The sequence below is a fragment of the Bufo bufo genome, chromosome 5 (assembly GCF_905171765.1).
Source record: "Bufo bufo chromosome 5, aBufBuf1.1, whole genome shotgun sequence".
Lineage (NCBI taxonomy): Eukaryota > Metazoa > Chordata > Amphibia > Anura > Bufonidae > Bufo > Bufo bufo.
In genome coordinates this window covers 172,210,899-172,229,766 of record NC_053393.1, presented here as the reverse complement: position 1 = coordinate 172,229,766, position 18,868 = coordinate 172,210,899, and the positions used below count along the sequence as shown (strand labels likewise).

General features: G+C 41.3%; 1 protein-coding gene across 1 annotated transcript in view; it reads right to left on the bottom strand.

Annotated features, from left to right (window-relative positions):
• PTPRM (protein tyrosine phosphatase receptor type M) overlaps positions 1-18,868 on the bottom strand; it is an 855,321-nt gene that overhangs the window by 642,464 nt on the left and 193,989 nt on the right. The window contains 1 exon segment of the mRNA XM_040434446.1: positions 17,934-18,056. Coding sequence (XP_040290380.1) covers positions 17,934-18,056 — 123 coding nt within the window.

Genomic DNA, 18,868 nt, shown 5'->3' with positions numbered 1-18,868 from the left:
CCACACCTATCAAACCACCACCACCTCTCCATTCCTGGCCAGGCGTGATTGGACCAATTTGGGAGATAGGAGCATTTTCCAGAGGTATTCTCCAGTGTGGAGCAACAGATCAGTAAGTGAAAGATTTCATTACATTTGGCTGAGCTAGCCCTTCAAGGCATTGTGCCTGTTTTAACAGTGAATCTCCTGGTGAAAGACTGCCTTTAAAGGAATTTTCACTACATTGGGGGAAAAGAGCAATGCCAATAAAATATTTAGTAACATTTGGACTTTATAAAGTTGAAATATAGATGCAGTACAATCTACAAAGGATTTTGATTATCTTTGCAAATAAGTGCTACTTATTTTGAGCTGATTCTAAATTAAAGCCTGCATTATGGTCCAGAGCAGCATTCATAATTCTGCTGGTTGTTAACAGACAAAAGCTAATGGACTAACATGCCACCTTAATTGATTTAGATAAATGCTTTTCTTACATTGGATGACTGTACAGTGGAGGTTATTTGAACTACAATTTCCATAATGCAAACCACCAAAGCATGTTCTGTACATACACAAATCGGCAATAGATGCTGAGAGATTTCAGTTCTGAATCCTGAAGAATTGTGAATGCAGCTCTGGACTATAATACAATGGCCTCAGCATACAATATTTTCAGCATACTGTATAATGGTCTTTCTTGGGCCATTGCAACTTGAAACCAGATTTAACATACAAGGCCCAGGACACTGCTGACCTGAGACCCAAAGAATCAGCCAGTCACTGTATTACTGAGTGCATACACTGACTGGCTGTCTGGCAGTGCCTCTCGACAGCACGGTGTACATTTTCTGTACTGCTCTCCACCTGAGCCTGGAAGAACTGTTCAGTTGGACACCAAGTAAGGATGGCTCCATCTTATTTTTTAAGTGCACTGTGTGTACTGTACAGGAACCATAAGAAGCTCACAGATCTCTCCCACACTGCCAAACCTGCAGATGGAAGTATATTCACCTGCTCCCCACTTTTGGGTCATTTGCTCCCCCACCGCCCTACTCCAGTTTGACATGGGTCACGTGACTGCTGCAGCCAATTACTGGATGCAGCAGTGACGTGTCCCCATGTATCACATGACCCAGTGACATGACGTATGGGGGACATGTTACTGCTGCAGCCATTCATTGGCTGCAGTAGCCATGTGACCAAAGTCTAACTGGATGTTGAGCGCAGAGACCAGAGAGTGGCAGCAGCAGATTAATGAAACCAGAATCCAGTGGCAGAGAGCAGGTAAGTATGTTTCCTTCCACAGGTTCAGTGGTATGGTGGGGATCTGCTCGAAAGGCCCCCCAGGGTGAACAATCCCTTTAACTTTGTATGTACATTATGCAATATGGTGATGAAAGAGATATGTAAGGCTACTTTCACACTTGCGGCAGTGTGATCCGGCGGGCAGTTCCGTTGTCGGAACTGCCCGCCGGATCCGCCAATTTGGATGCGACTGAAAGCTTTTGTGAGACGGATCCGGATGCGGATCCGTCTCACAAATGCATTGCAAGAACGGATCCGTCTCTCCGCTTGTCATGCGGACAGACGGATCCGTCTTGTATTTTTTTCCCCCATTTTTACCCGGAAGGACGAATCCGGCATTTTGAATGCACTAATACATTCCAAAGGGGAAAAATGACGGGTCCAAGTCTTCAGCTTTTTTAGCCGGAGATAAAACTGTAGCATGCTACGGTTTTCTCTTTTGCCTGATCAGTCAAAATGACTGAACTGAAGACATCCTGATGCATCCTGAACGGATCACTCTCCATTCAGAATGCATGGGGATATGCCTGATCAGTTCTTTTCCGGTATTGAGCCCCTGTGACGGAACTCTATGCCGGAAAAGAAAAACGCTAGTGTGAAAGTACCCTAAAGTAGAAATATTTTGTTACTATAATTACTAGAAATAAAGTAAATAAACTTAAGCCAATAAAATCAAAGCTGATCTGAAGTAATCAACATTCTATTGTTCTAGGAGTAAACTCAGAAAATACTTGCATATAAAAAAAAAACAGAATCAGAATATTAATAATAATAATTATATATCACTATACGACTAATTTTATAAAACTTTAAATGAACTCTTACAAACTAATAGTAGAAAACAGCAGCAGCAATCTGCTATTTCATTACATCTTCCAAGGATAAGAAAAACAATATCACGCAGAGGTACCAGCTCATTAATCCGACAATGATTTGACAAGCCAATATAAACCATCGCAAACAAGCCATCGTTATTATCTCAGATAGGCAGGAGCCGCGTCAATCACAACCTTGGGATGCAATCACATATCCTTCGACCATAAACCCAGGTGCTGTTTTTCCATGATCAAGTAGATGGATCCCTTTTCAAAGACAGTAAGTGGCATCCTTACATGTTTTCAGTTAATTACTGGTAGAATTGTGCAATTTCTCTGCTGAATTTTCTTCTGAATACTCTTTTCTTCATGTCACTGAATTATTACCAAACAAAAGTGACTTCTCCTGTCGCAAAACAGATTAGAGATACAAATAACTACTTCTATACGATTGTTAACAATGAGAGAGACCCCCTGCTCCAGAAAGTGCCCAGTAACTTGAACACCACTGAACGTAAATGCAGGTGGCGTTTCTCAGACATCCATGCCACTTTCCAGAAAGAGGGAGAAGAGAAAGCAAGGGAAGGGGTGTGAGGTGGTACATTTACGCCAGTTTACTTTATTTACTCACAGGAACAATATAATAATAAACAATATAATAATATTTATTTATATAGCGCCACCATATTCCACAGCGATTTACAAATTCAAAGGGCTCATGTACAAAACAAAAGACATCACAATGTATCTGGCTAATATACAACTGATAAACTAGGAGTGAGGGCTCTGTTCGCAAGAGCTTACAATCTAAGAGGACGTGGGGGTGACACAAAAGGTAGATGATTGTCATATGTAGTAACTGAGCCATCTTTGTACTGAAAGCAGTGGTGTAGACCAATCGGCTTTGGGTGTGGGACTGTTAGAAGATTGAGTTCAGCTCTGAGGAGTTGGAAGGGGGCAGGGGGTTACTCGGGGAACAGTTAGTTTAGGAACTCAAAACCCTCTCTGTGGGCACCTGCACCCAGGAAAAAGTCTATGGTGTACCAATAGGCCTTAGGCCTATTGCACACGACCATATGGCTTTTTCAGTGTTTTGCGGTCCGTTTTTCACGGATCCGTTGTTCCGTTTTTTGTTTCCGTTGTGTTTCCGTTTTTCCGTTCCGTTTTTCCATATGGCATATACAGTATACAGTAATTACATAGATAAAATTGGGCTGGGCATAACATTTTCAATAGATGGTTCAGCAAAAAATGGAACGAAAACGGATGCATTTCCGTATGTGTTCCGTTTTTTTTTTGCGGACCCATTGACTTGAATGAACGCACGGAACGTGATTTGCGGGCAATAATAGGACATGTTCTATGTTAAAACGGAACGGAAAAACGAAAATACGGAAACGGAATGCATACGGAATACATTCCGTTTTTTTTGCGGAACCATTGAAATGAATGGTTCCGTATCCGGAACGCAAAAAACGGCCAGTAAACGGGGGAAAAAAACGGCCGTGTGCAGGAGGCCTTAGAGTTTTCCTGCCATCATCAGCGCAGGGCGCACTATGAACAGCACAGGCAGTGCACTGAATGCAGGCAGGTCATTATAGCTAAATGGTAAAGTACATGGAAGATATACTAGATTGGACTGTCGTATTCAGGTTGTTGGCACTTTGTGATAGTGGGTTTTGGGTTGCAGCTTGGGCACTCTGCCTCTAGACGGTTCGCCACCAATGACCCAGGGTGACTTAACCACCTCAGCCCCTATAGCTTAAACACCCTGAAAGACCAGGCCACTTTTTACACTTCTGACCTACACTACTTTCACCGTTTATTGCTCGGTCATGCAACTTACCACCCAAATTAATTTTACCTCCTTTTCCTCTCACTAATAGAGCTTTCATTTGGTGGTATTTCATTGCTGCTGACATTTTTACTTTTTTTGTTATTAATAGAAATTTAACGATTTTTTTGCAAAAAAATGACATTTTTCACTTTCAGTTGTAAAATTCATATATAAATTTTGCTCTAAATTTATTGTTCTACATGTCTTTGATAAAAATAAATATGTTTGGGTAAAAAAAAAAATGGTTTGGGTAAAAGTTATAGCGTTTACAAACTATGGTACAAAAATGTGAATTTCCGCTTTTTGAAGCAGCTCTGACTTTCTGAGCACCTGTCATGTTTCCTGAGGTTCTACAATGGCCAGACAGTACAAACACCCCACAAATGACCCCATTTCGGAAAGTAGACACCCTAAGGTATTCGCTGATGGGCATAGTGAGTTCATAGAACTTTTTATTTTTTGTCACAAGTTAGCGGAAAATGATGATTTTTTTTATTTATTTTTTCTTACAAAGTCTCATATTCCACTAACTTGTGACAAAAAATAAAAACTTCTATGAACTCACTATGCCCATCAGCGAATACCTTGGGGTGTCTTCTTTCCAAAATGGGGTCACTTGTGGGGTAGCTATACTGCCCTGACATTCTAGGGGCCCAAATGTGTGGTAAGGAGTTTGAAATCAAATTCTGTAATAAATGGCCGGTGAAATCAGAAAGGTGCTCTTTGGAATGTGGGCCCCTTTGCCCACCTAGGCTGCAAAAAAGTGTCACACATGTGGTATCACCGTATTCAGGAGAAGTTGGGGAATGTGTTTTGGGGTGTCATTTTACATATACCCATGCTGGGTGAGAGAAATATCTTGGCAAAAGACAACTTTGTATAAAAAAATGGGAAAAGTTGTCTTTTGCCAAGATATTTCTCTCACCCAGCATGGGTATATGTAAAATGACACCCCAAAACACATTCCCCAACTTCTCCTGAGTACGGAGATACCAGATGTGTGACACTTTTTTGCAGCCTAGGTGGGCAAAGGGGCCCATATTCCAAAGAGCACCTTTCGGATTTCACCGGTCATTTTTTACACATTTTGATTTCAAACTTCTTACCACACATTTGGGCCCCTAGAATGCCAGGGCAGTATAACTACCCCACAAGTGACCCCATTTTGGAAAGAAGACACCCCAAGGTATTTCGTGATGGGCATAGTGAGTTCATGGAAGTTTTTATTTTTTGTCACAAGTTAGTGGAATATGAGACTTTGTAAGGAGAAAAAAAAAAAAATCATCATTTTCCGCTAACTTGTGACAAAAAATAATTTTCCAGGGGCCCTAATGTGTGGTAAGTAGGTAAATGACCTGTGAAATCCTAAAGGTGCTCTTTGGAATGTGGGCCCCTTTGCCCACCTAGGCTGCAAAAAAGTGTCACACATGTGGTATCGCCGTATTCAGGAGAAGTTGGGGAATGTGTTTTGGGGTGTCTTTTTACATATACTCATGCTGGGTGAGAGAAATATCTCGGCAAAAGACAACTTTTCCCATTTTTTCATACAAAGTTGGCATTTGACCAAGATATTTATCTCACCCAGCATGGGTATATGTAAAATGACACCCCAAAACACATTGCCCAACTTCTCCTGAGTACGGCGATACCACATGTGTGACACTTTTTTGCAGCCTAGATGCGCAAAGGGGCCCACATTCATTTTATGAGGGCATTTTTAGACATTTGGATCCCAGACTTCTTCTCACGCTTTAGGGCCCCTAGAATGCCAGGGCAGTATAAATACCCCACATGTGACCCCATTTTGGAAAGAAGACACCCCAAGGTATTCAATGAGGGGCATGGAGAGTTCATAGAATTATTTTTTTTTTGGCAGAAATTGATTTATTTTTTTCTCACAAAGTCTCCCTTTCCGCTAACTTGGGACAAAAATTTCAATCTTTCATGGACTCAATATGCCCCTCACGGAATACCTTGGGGTGTCTTCTTTCCGAAATGGGGTCACATATGGGGTATTTATACTGCCCTGGCATTCTAGGGGCCCTAAAGCGTGAGAAGAAGTCTGGAATATAAATGTCTAAAAAAATGTACGCATTTGGATTCCGTGAGGGGTATGGTGAGTTCATGTGAGATTTTATTTTTTGACACAAGTTAGTGGAATATGAGACTTTGTAAGAAAAAAATATATAATTTCCGCTAACTTGGGCCAAAAAAAAATTCTGAATGGAGCCTTACAGGGGGGTGATCAATGACAGGGGGGTGATCAGAGAGTCTATATGGGGTGATCACCACAGTCATTGATCACGCCCCTGTAAGGCTCAATTCAGACGTCCGTATGCGTTTTGCGGATCCGATCCATCTATCAGTGGATCCGTAAAAATCATGCGGACGTCTGAATGGAGCTTTACAGGGGTGTGATCAATGACAGGGGGGTAATCAATGACAGGGGGGTGATCAGGGAGTCTATATGGGGTGATCACAACAGTCATTGATAACGCCCCTGTAAGGCTCCATTCAGATGTCCTTATGCGTTTTTCGGATCCGATCCATCTATCAGTGGATCCGTAAAAATCATGCGGACGTCTGAATGGAGCTTTACAGGGGTGTGATCAATGACAGGGATGTAATCAATGACAGGGGGGTGATCAGGGAGTCTATATGGGGTGATCACCACAGTCATTGATCACGCCCCTGTAAGGCTCCATTCAGACATCCGTATGCGTTTTGCGGATCGGATCCATCTATCAGTGGATCCGTAAAAATCATGCGGACGTCTGAATGGAGCTTTACAGGGGTGTGATCAATGACAGGGGGGTAATCAATGACAGGGGGGTGATCAGGGAGTCTATATGGGGTGATCACCACAGTCATTGATCACGCCCCTGTAAGGCTCCATTCAGACGTCCATATGCGTTTTGCAAGTCCGATCCATCTATCAGTAGATCCGTAAAAATCATGCGGACGTCTGAATGGAGCTTTACAGGGGTGTGATCAATGACAGGGGGGTAATCAATGACAGGGGGGTGATCAGGGAGTCTATATGGGGTGATCACCACAGTCATTGATCACGCCCCTGTAAGGCTCCATTCAGACGTCCGTATGCGTTTTGCGGATCGGATCCATCTATCAGTGGATCCGTAAAAATCATGCGGACGTCTGAATGGAGCTTTACAGGGGTGTGATCAATGACAGGGGGGTAATCAATGACAGGGGGGTGATCAGGGAGTCTATATGGGGTGATCAGGGGTGATCAAGGGTGAATAAGGGGTTAATAAGTGACGGGGGGGGGGGGGTGTAGTGTAGTGGTGCTTGGTGCAACATATTACTGAACTACCTGTGTCCTTTGGTGGTCGATCCAAACAAAGGGGACCACCAGAGGACCAGGTAGCAGGTATATTCGACGCTGTTATCAAAACAGCGTCTAATATACCTGTTAGGGGTTAAAAAAAATCACATCTCCGGCCTGCCAGCGAACGATCGCCGCTGGCAGGCTGGAGATCCACTCTCTTACCTTCCGTTCCTGTGAGCGCGCGCGCCTGTGTGCGCGCGTTCACAGGAAATCTCGCGTCTCGCGAGAGGACGCAACGGCGCGTCCAGTCGGAATCAATCAACCACCTCCAGGACGCGTCGCTGCGTACGGCGGTCCGGAGGTGGTTAAAGAAAGTAAAAAAAAAGGTTTAAAAAATATAAATACATATATATATATATATATAAAAGTTCAAATCACCCCCCTTTCCTCAAAATTACAATAAAAAATAATTTAAAAAAACAATGGGCATTGCCACATCCAAAAATGCACATACTATTAAAATATAAAAAAAAATCCTGCAAACGGTCATGAAAAAAAAATTTGCCAATTTGGCATTTTTTTGTCACCACCTCCCAAAATAAATGAAAAAAAAAGTGATCAAGAAGTCATACACCCCCCATGTGGTATCACTAAAATGTACAGATCTCCACACAAAAAATGAGCCCTCACACAGCACCATAGTCATCAATATATAAAGTTATAACAGTTGGAATATAGCACTTAAAAAGAAAAAAAAAATTTTTTTGCAAAGTTTATTATTTTTTTTTGTATTTCTTCCTTGAACAGACCTTGGCTCCTTCCATATCGCGTGTGACTCAAAATTTTAAAACCTATTAAATACATACTATTTCTACTATTCTCTGGATAGGTCATCAGTATGTGATCGGTGGGGGCCCGACACGCAGGACCCCCGCTGATCACCTGTTTGAGAAGGCACTGGTGCTTGCAGTAGTGCCACAGCCTTTTCCAGCTTTTCCTAGGGTGTGTGACATCACGGTTATCAGTCAGATGTCTTAGGTGCAGCTCTACCCCAGGGATATCAAGCACGGCCACTATATAATGTACGGCGCTGTGTTTGGTGAGCAGAGAGAAAACTGTGGCGCTACTGTGAGCACTGGTGCCTTCTCAAACAGCTGATTGGCGGGGGTCCTAGGTCCTCACCAAAGACACACAGAGGATAGGTCATCAGTAAAAAAAAAAAAAAAACACTTTGAAGACCCCTTTAATGGGTTTAGGCAGTCTGTTCATGCTGATGACTGATCCTCAGGACAGGTCATCAATATCTGATCGGTGGGGGTGCCTGGTGTCGGACCTGGCACCCCCACCGATCAGCTGTTTGAAGAGGAGGTGGTGCTCCATGCAAGCGCTACTTTCTCTTCATTACCCTTCACGTAGTCTCTCTTGCAGCGGTGGCGTAGTGTAACTACAAGTACTAGTTCCATTCAAGTGAATGGAACGAGAACTTGCAATTACACTGCACTTCTGAGACAACGGGCAGTGTAATGAAGAGGAAGTAACACTCGCGTGGAGCACCGCCTTCTCTTCAAACAGCTGACTGGCAGAGGACCAACACCTGGGACCTGAAGATAGGTCATCAATACAAACATGCTGCACAACCCCTTTAACCCCTTCCCGACCTTTGACGTACAGTTACGTCATGGGAACCACTGAGTTCCCGCAATTTGACGTAAAAAAACGTATTAGTATTCGCGCGGGCACTGGAGCGGTGCGCGCGCGCGCGATCACTGCAGGGGCCCGGCAGTCCGTGGTAGCCGGGCCCCTGCTGTATCCGCCAGCATCGCTGTAAAAGCCGATGCCGGCGGATTAACCCCTTCTATGCCGCGCTCCGCGCTGACCGCGACATAGAAGAGGTTTGTGTCAGGTGAACGATCGCATCGAGTCCCCGCACTGCTGTGGCGGGGACCCGATGCGACAAGGCAGCCCGATGCTGTGCAGAGGCTGCCCAATGCCTTGCACGGCATCAGGAACTGCCTTCTACGGGAGCCGAGGAGATCCAGCCTCAGGGATTTTAGTAAAATTAATTTTAAAAAAAAACTGTGTAAAAAAAAAAAAGCAATTTTTGTCACATTACATCACAAAAATTGCAACAGCAAGTGATCAAAAAGGCGTATGCCCCCAAAATAGTACCAATCAGACCGTCACCTCATCCCGCAAAAAAATTAGACGCTACCTAAGAGAATCGGTCAAAAAATACAAAAACTATGGCTCTCAGACTATGGAGACACTAAAATATGATAATTTTTTTTATTTCAAAACTGCTATTATTGTGCTAAAGTGAAAAAAATAAAAATAAAAAGTATACATATTAGGTATCGCTACGTCCGTAACAAACAGCCCTATAAAAATATTACATGACCTAACCACTCAGGTGAACAACGTTAAAAAAAACAACAAAAAAACGGTGTAAAAAAAATGCAATTTTTGTCACATTACATCACAAAAATTGCAACAGCAAGTGATCAAAAAGGCGTATGCCCCCCAAAATAGTACCAATCAGACCATCACCTCATCCCGCAAAAAATTAGACCCTACCTGAGAGAATCGGTCAAAAAATAAAGAAGCTATGGCTCTCAGACTATGAGACACTAAAATATCATTATTTCGGTTTCAAAAATGCTATTATTGTGCAAAACTTAAATAAATAAGAAAAAGTAGACATATTAAGTATTGCCACGTGCGTAATAAAAAAGTCACATGACCTAAGGAAAACGCTGTAAAAATAAAAAATAAAAACGGTGCCAAAATCTAAATTTTTTTGTTACCTTGCCTCACAAAAAACGTAATATAGAGCAATAAAAAAATCATATGTACCCCAAAATAGTACCAATAAAACGAGCACCTTATCCCGTAGTTTCCAAAATGTGGTCACTTTTATGGAGTTTCTACTCTAGGGGTGCATCAGACATGGTGTAAAAAAAAACAGTCCAGCAAAATCTGCCTTCCAAAAACCGTATGGCATTCCTTTGATTCTGCGCCCTGTCGTGTGCCCATACAGCGGTTTACGACCACATATGGGGTGTTTCTGTAAACTACAGAATCAGAGCCATAAATATTGAGTTTGGTTTGGCTGTTAACCCTTGCTTTGTAACTGGGAAAAAAAATTGTAAAATGGAAAATCTGCCAAAAAAGTGAAATTTTGAAATTGTATCTCTATTTTCCATTAATTCTTGTGGAACACCTAAAGGGTTAAGAAAATTGTAAAATCAGTTTTGAATACCTTGAGGGGTGTAGTTTCTAGAATGGGGTCACTTTTTTGGAGTTTCTACTCTAGGGTTGCATCAGGGGGGCTTCAAATGGGACATGGTGTCAAAAAACCAGTCCAGCAAAATCTGCCTTCCAAAAACCGTATGGCATTCCTTTGATTCTGCGCCCTGTCGTGTGCCCATACAGCGGTTTACGACCACATATGGGGTGTTTCTGTAAACTACAGAATCAGAGCCATAAATATTGAGTTTTGTTTGGCTGTTAACCCTTTCTTTGTAACTGGAAAAAAATTATTAAAATGGAAAATCTGCCAAAAAAGTGAAATTTTGAAATTGTATCTCTATTTTCCATTATTAATTCTAAGCCTTGCAACATCCCAAAAAAATAAAATGTCATTCCCAAAATGATCCAAACATGAAGTAGACATATGGGAAATGTAAAGTAATAACTATTTTGGTAGGTATTACTATGTATTATAGAAGTAGAGAAATTGAAACTTGGTATTTTGCTAATTTTCAAAATTTTTGGCAATTTAGTATTTTTTTTATAAATAAAAATTTATTTTTTTTACTTCATTTTACCAGTGTCATGAAGTACAATATGTGATGAAAAAACAATCTCAGAATGGCCTGGATAAGTCAAAGCATTTTAAAGTTATCACCACATAAAGTGACATGTCAGATTTGCAAAAAATGGCCTGGGCAGAAAGGTGAGAACAGGCCCGGGGTTTAAGGGGTTAAAGAGGTTCTCTGGGCTTTGAAAAAAATCTGGCCACCTTCTACCCTGTTGTGGAAAGACAGATTGGTCAGTATGTACCCCTCCATCGAACTTCTGATTCCGCTGCCTCAGCTGCACTCGCACACAGACTTCATTTCATCTATTGCGTCATATTGCGGTAAATATCTACTTGTTACTTGTCATTGTTCTCTACAGAATAAAAAGTGCCAGCCTTATGTGAGGCTCCAGTGCCAGGGTGAAAATGGCAAGATTTTAGGAAATTTTTATTTAAATAAGGACTTAGAAAAATGTAAAAAAAATAAAATAAGAAATGCAAAATTCTTTATACTATATGTTTAAGAACTTAATTGAAACAATGGCTCATTGTCTGATGACTGTCTATGGGCTTATTCACACATTCACCATGAATACTGACTGTCAAAAAATTGGGCATGTCTGTTTGTCTGTTTTCATGGCCATACAATTGAAGGAGACCATTTTAAAGGCCGTTTTTCAACAAGGCATTCGTGAAAAAACGGTAGTGAAAAACTGTTGGTTTAACAGTTTTTTCTTCACTGTTGTATGAATGTAGCCTTAAGAAAGCTTAACTTACTTTGGAAAAACTTTGCAATGTGAGTGATTACAATCTGTGTACATCACTGTGGAATGCGTTACACTGGCGAAAGAAAAAGAAAAAATAGTAACAAACATTTGGTTTTTCAGAAACATCGGTGACATCTTCTCAAATGCATCGGTGTAGATCAATAAGAAAACTTTTTGAAACTTTTATCTTTAAAGAGATCATGCATCGCTCTGGCTCATACAGTCTGATGCATTAGTAAAGACATTGATTTGCACACAAGGTTAGTGTGATGGACTGAAATAATTATAAGTATCTATGTTCTGAGATGAAATATTGACTGACACTGTAAAACCAAATGTCACACAGTACAGGAACAGACACTGAGGACTAAGATCCAGCTTACAGAGTTGGAAAGAACTGCTGTTTATCAGATGATATATTGACATGTTGCTCAATGGTGGCTTCATGCTATGCAAAACCGATATGACACAGCATGCTGGCATGCATCTAGATGATCTCATTTCTTCTGTCAGAACACCAAAAGCAATTTGTAATCACCGCTATTCCGTTTTTGCGTAATACATAAATGAATATTTTATTTAAGAAACAGGGTATGGAAGAAATGTCTCCTGCCTATGTGGTAGAACCATTATGACTTACATTAAGCTTAAGCAGCAAGCTTCCTCACTGTTATACACAAATGCTAATGTATAGCAGCAGAACTACTACCACTGTCAAAAGAGCAGGCAAACACTGCTAAGGAAGGCAGCAAACGCCTTCGACAACTTGTGGCTCACCAATGCAAAGTACAGATCCTTATTATCAAGCCAATGAAGTATTACACTTGCGCTGCCGCTGTTTTAATCTCTTTCTCCACAGTTTAGAAACCTGAGAGCCGCTGCAAGGTTATTTAAAATGAGTCCACTGCACTGGCTCAACAGATATACATACAGTGAATATAAAAAGTCTACACACCCCTGTTAAAATGTCAGGTTTCTGTGATGCAATTTTTTTTTGACAAAGATAAATAATTTCAGAACGTTTTCCACCTTTAATGTGACCTATAAACTGCACATCAATCACCAAAATGTTCCCTTATATTGTTAGGATGTGGTTTTTTATTAAATAAACCAATCTATTAATGTCCCTAGGACTGCCTTACACCTATTATCCTACACCTCCTATTTCCTAAAACTTAACCTGGTTATACCCAGCCGAGCTAAGACACGCTCAAACTCTGCCCTAACCACTGAAGACGCCTGTACACGGCGAAACATGTCGGGAGGCAGCGTGGATCTCACGTTTTAATACAGCACCATTCCGCAACCAACATACATAGAAGACAAGTGATACATAGTGCCGATACTAGACTGACAGCGCGCAGCCAGAAAGGCAACAATGTATCATCCTAGATAGTGGATCACCAATAGGAAGACCAGTTTAAATACTTAGGTTGTGGAGACGTACTGGCAATTTTAATAGTTATCCTAGTAGTTTATTATAAGTATTACCAATTAAAGGTTAAGTTTTAGGAAATAGGAGGTATAGGATAATAGGTGTAAGGCAGTCCTAGGGACATTAATAGATTGGTCTATAAACTGTACCACTCAATTGAAAAACAAACTGAAATCTTTTAGGTAGAGGGAAGAAAAAATATAAAAATAAAATATGGTTGCATAAGTGTGCACACCCTAAAACTAATACTTTGTTGAAGCACCTTTTGTATTTTTTTACAGCACTCAGTCTTTTTGGGTATGAGTCTATCAGCATGGCACATTTTGACTTGGCAAGATTTGCCCACTCTTCTAGGCAAAAACACTCCAAATCTGTCAGATTGCGAGGGCATCTCCTGTGCACAGCACTCTTCAGATCACCTCACAGATTTTCAATCGGATTCCGGTCTGGACTCTGGCTGGGCCAGTCCAAAACTTTAATCTTTTTCTGGTGAAGCCATTCCTTTGTTGATTTGGATGTATGCTTTGGGTCGTTGTCATGCTGAAAGATGAAGTTCCTCTTCATGTTCAGCTTTCCAGCAGAAGCCTGAAGTTTTGTGCCAATATTGATTGGTATTTAGAACTGTTAATAATTCCCTCTAGCTTAACTAAGGCCCCAGTTCCAGCTGAAGAAAAACAGCCCCAAAGCATGATGCTGCCACCACCATGCTTCACTGTGGGGATGGTGTTCTTTTGGTGATGTGCAATGTTGTTTTTGAGCCAAACATATCTTTTGGAATTATGGTCAAAAAGTTCAACCTTGGTTTCATCAGACCATAACACCTTTTCCCACATGCTTTTGGGAGACTTGAGATGTGTTTTTGCAAAATGTAGCCTGGCTTAGATGTTTTTCTTCGTAAAAAAAGGCTTTCGTCTTGCCACTCTACCCCATAGCCCAGACATAAGAAGAATACGGGAGATTGTTGTCACATGTACCACACAGCCAGTACTTGCCAGATTTTCCTGCAGCTCCTTTAATGTTGCTGTAGGCCTCTTGGTAGCCTCCAGACCAGTTTTCTTCTTGTCTTTTCATCAATTTTGGAGGGACGTTCAGTTCTTGGTAATGTCACTGTTGTGCCATATTTTCTCCACTTGATGATGTCTTCACTGTGTTCCATGGTATATCTAATGCCTTGGAAATTATTTTGTACCCTTCTCCTGACTGATACCTTTTAACAATGAGATCCCTCTGATGCTTTGGAAGCTCTCTGTGGACCATGGCTTTTGCTGTGGGAAGCGACTAAGAAAATTTCAGGAAAGACCAACTAGAGCAGCTGAATGTTATTTGGGGTTAATCAGAGGCACTTTAAATGATGGCAGGTGTATGCTGACTACTATTTAACATGATTTTGAATGTGATTGCTTAATTCTGAACACAGCTACATCCCCAGTTATAGGAGGGTGTGCACACTTATGCAACCACATTATTATTATTTTTTATTATTTTTTTTATTCTTCCCTCCACCTAAAAGATTTCAGTTTGTTTTTCAATTGAGTGGTACATTTTATAGGTCACATTAAAAGGTGGAAAAAGTTCTGAAATGATTTTTCTTTGTCTCATTTTTTTACATCACAAAAACCTGACATTTTAACAGGGGTGTGTAGACTTTTTATATCCACTGTATGGCTCTATTTTAAATCCATTTTAACAATAAATGCTGAAATCATTATGTGCTCAAGCGTTGTAAGGCTAAGGCCTCTTACGAGCTTATCAGTTTTGCATGTATCTGTAAAATACCAATGCGGTCCGTGTGCTGTCCGCATTTTATTTACAGCCACATTGTTTTCAAGGGGTTCGTGGTCCGCATTTTGTGGACATAGGTAGTCATTTATCATTATGTGGTTATTTTTAAAAATGTCCACAAAAAGGATGTAACAACAGACATCATCCATATTGTGAGGATCTGCGTTGGACTCATGCACACGGCTTGAAGTGTTTTGCGGTCCACAAATCGCGGATTTGCAAAACACAGATACCGGCTGACTGCATGTCGCCATTTTATTTATTTTTTTACTCCTGCAGAAATGTCCTATCCTTGTCCACAAAACGGACAATAATAGGACATGTTCTATTTTTTTTCCTGTTATAGGGCATGGTCCACACTACACAGCTGGACTACTGTTATAGGGCATGGTCCCTCAGAATACACAGTCAGACTTCTGTTATGGGGCAAGGCTCAGACTACACAGTCAGACTTCTGTTATAGGACATGGTTTAGAATACACAGCTAGACTTCTGTTATAGGACATGGTTTAGAATACACAGCTAGACTTTTGTTATAGGACATGGTTTAGAATACACAGCTAGACTTCTGTTATAGGACATGGTTTAGAATACACAGCTAGACTTCTGTTATAGGACATGGTTTAGAATACACAGCTAGACTGCTGTTATTGGGGGTGGTTCAAAATACAGAATGATGTTATAGGAAAGGGAATGGTCCCCACTACGTAGCTAGACAACTATAACACATAACCAGCTAATGCTTCATAATTACGTAGCTTGGATACCAAAAATATGACATAGGTTAACTGTAGCAAAAAAATAAAATAAAAATTTCCATCAAACAAACCTGGATTGTTGTATTTATTCCGTTATGTATACTGAAAGGATTGGCACACCAACAAAAGATATCATCTACCTACAGGATACATCGGTAGTAAAATTATGACTGCTGGGACTGTACTGATAATGAGAATGGAGGTCCCTGGTTGAAAGACGCAGTGATGCACTATTCACTTCAATATGACTGCCGGAGATACAGCTGTAGCAGAGTTACCACACAAACTTGGTGAATTATCACATCTAGTTAACATGTTAGGACTGTGAATGTTAACTCTGCTGCGTCTGTACCTCTTCAAGCCTATGCAAATGCAGCAGAGTAAACACACGCACTTGGTGAGTTACCACATCTAGTTAACGCATTATGACCGTGACTGACTTTTGTTATTTGATCAGTTATTTACATCAGTTATTGGGAGCCAAAACCAGGTTCGGGTTAAAAACACAGAACAGGTGCAGATCTTTCCATTACACCTGATCTGAGGCTTCACTACTGGTTTTGGCTCACAATAACTGATGGAAATAACTGGCCAAACGACTGAAGTGTGAACTTGGCCTAAGTCTGCTACATCTGTAACAGAGTGCTGTACTCCACACTGAATGGAGTGGTGGTCATGCATAATGCATATGCACTACCTCTCCATTCAGATAGCAGACTCAGGTACCCCCATTTTAGTTAGCAGTTATAGGGGTTTTCTGTGATTTTGATTCTGATGACCTACCGTCCAGATAGGTCATCAGTGTCTTATCAGTGGGGGTCTGACACGTGGGACCCCCGCCTATTAGCTGTGTGAGAAGGCACTGTCGTTCCTGTGAGCACAGCAGCCTTTTCCGTGCACACCAAGAACAGCGCTGTACATTGCATAGCGGCTGTGGCTTGGTATCGCGCTCAACCCCATTGAAGTGGGGCTGCGCCTTCTCAAACAGCTGATTGGTGTGGGTTCTAGGTGTCAGACCCCCATGATCAGATACTGATTTCCTATCTTAAGGATTGGTCATCGGTATCAAAATCCCAGAAAACCCCTGTAAGGTCCCAGTGGCTGGACCCCCAGTGATCATACATTTATCAGCTACGTATCCTATGGATACTTGGTAAATGATCTTTGTGAGTCAACCCCATTAAATACAGGCTTCTTACAGATGTTTACCAGAACTTTGGATGGTAGTGATGTAGCTTCATGTGTCAAATATTTCAAGTCTCATTCTGGCTAGTTGTTTATATACAAATTAACTTCTTTCCGACTGCCCACTGTAAATTTACACAGAACTTGGGTATTAAAATACAGTGAGTGCAGCGGGCACCATAGCCAATAGGTGCCTGCTGTTTTAAACAGCAGACACCCAGGGCTAATGCCTGAGACCGTTGATAATGTCAGTCGCAAACATTTTACAAAATGTGACCATGGCCTCTGAGAGCCGAAAAAAACTGGAATGCCTGGAATGACTCCCCTAGTGGTCATCAGGAGAGCCGTTCATTCCCTGTGACAGCCTCGGTCCCCCTGAAGGATTCGAAGCTGCCACAGCCTGTAGCAGGGCTCCAAAGGAACACAGCGGCTCATTTATTAACTGAAATACACCACTTTTGTGGCGTATTTCAGTCGCCAATTTTATTGCACCCCATTTTTTTTTACAAAATCTGCAACTTTTCCCCGCTCATGCCACTTGTCCGACAGGCTGAGAAAAGGGGGTGGCCTGGGCGGAGAAGAGGGCAGAGTGGCAACCTTGCCTTGTTCATCATTTTCTACGCCAGTACAACAGTAAATGGTTTCGTTAGAACGTTGTCCCACAAAAAATAAGTCCTCATACGGCTATGTGAATAGAAAAATAAAATATATATGGCTCTGGGAAGGCTGGGAGTAAAATATGAAAATAAAAAATGGAAAATGGAAGGGGTTTAAGTAGCATCAAGGGATAAGGGATAAGACAACTACTATGTTTGCTTCAAATCTGTCTGCTCTCAGTAACCCATCAGACATTGTAAGAAAGGCCTCTATGACTTTCTGATATTCAAAAAATAATCGGCAGTATGAAAAAGAGTAAGCAAGATACAGTTGTGTAACAAATAAATATGAAAAACGTATTAAAAGTTTCACTCTCACAAACCTGATGGCATCCAAGAATCTGTATGTGGCCGTCTCAATGTGTTCACTTGCTCCCACTTAATGTCATTAAGCTCCGACTGACTGTAGCCACACGACTGGTACGGCTCATCAAATGAACAGCTACCTAAAAACAGAACAAGCAGGAAATGATGCATCAGTTTGAGAGTCTCCACTTCCACAGAAACATCTAATATTTAGCATGCTCCAGGACGTAACTACTACCTTTACATTAGAACTAACTAGTGTACAGCAGGTAATGCAATAATGGATGACACAGTGGCCTGACTCTGGCCCGAAATTACCGTACAGGGCTCGGGCCCGGTGGTATACTGCAAAAAAAAATAAAAAAATAAAAAAATGTGGATATGGACCATTTACCCTAGGTTTATTTCCCTTGATCACCCTATAAAACTTAGCTTTTACATCATGTTTTTAATTGCATATTATATGCTACTGCTTTACGCTAGTAAATACCAACTGAAAAGCTGTTCCCCATCAGGCCGACATGTAATCCAGCAGGGTTCTCCCCTTTCAGAAAATCACTTTTAGTAAGGTACAGACTTTGCTTGTTATTTTTTTCACATGACTGATGGTTGTATGGCGAAGGGGGTCAGCTAGCTAGTGGGGAAGTTGCATAGTAGGAGGGTGGGTTGTGGGGAATTTTTCTCATTCGAAAATCTGCTGTGAGCACAGCCTTTTATAGTTGCGCCTTTAGAGGCATTCCGTTTTCATCTGTCTTAATAGAAGTCTATAGGAATCATAACGGATCCGTCTGGGTCCCGTTATGCAAGACGGAAAACAAAGTCCTGTCGAAAAGAACTGCATAATGGAAACCAGACGGATCCGTTATGCTTCCCCATAGACTTCTATTAAGACGGAAAGCAAAATGGAATGCCTTTTAAAGGCTTTCGTTTTGCATTCCGTCATAATACAAGT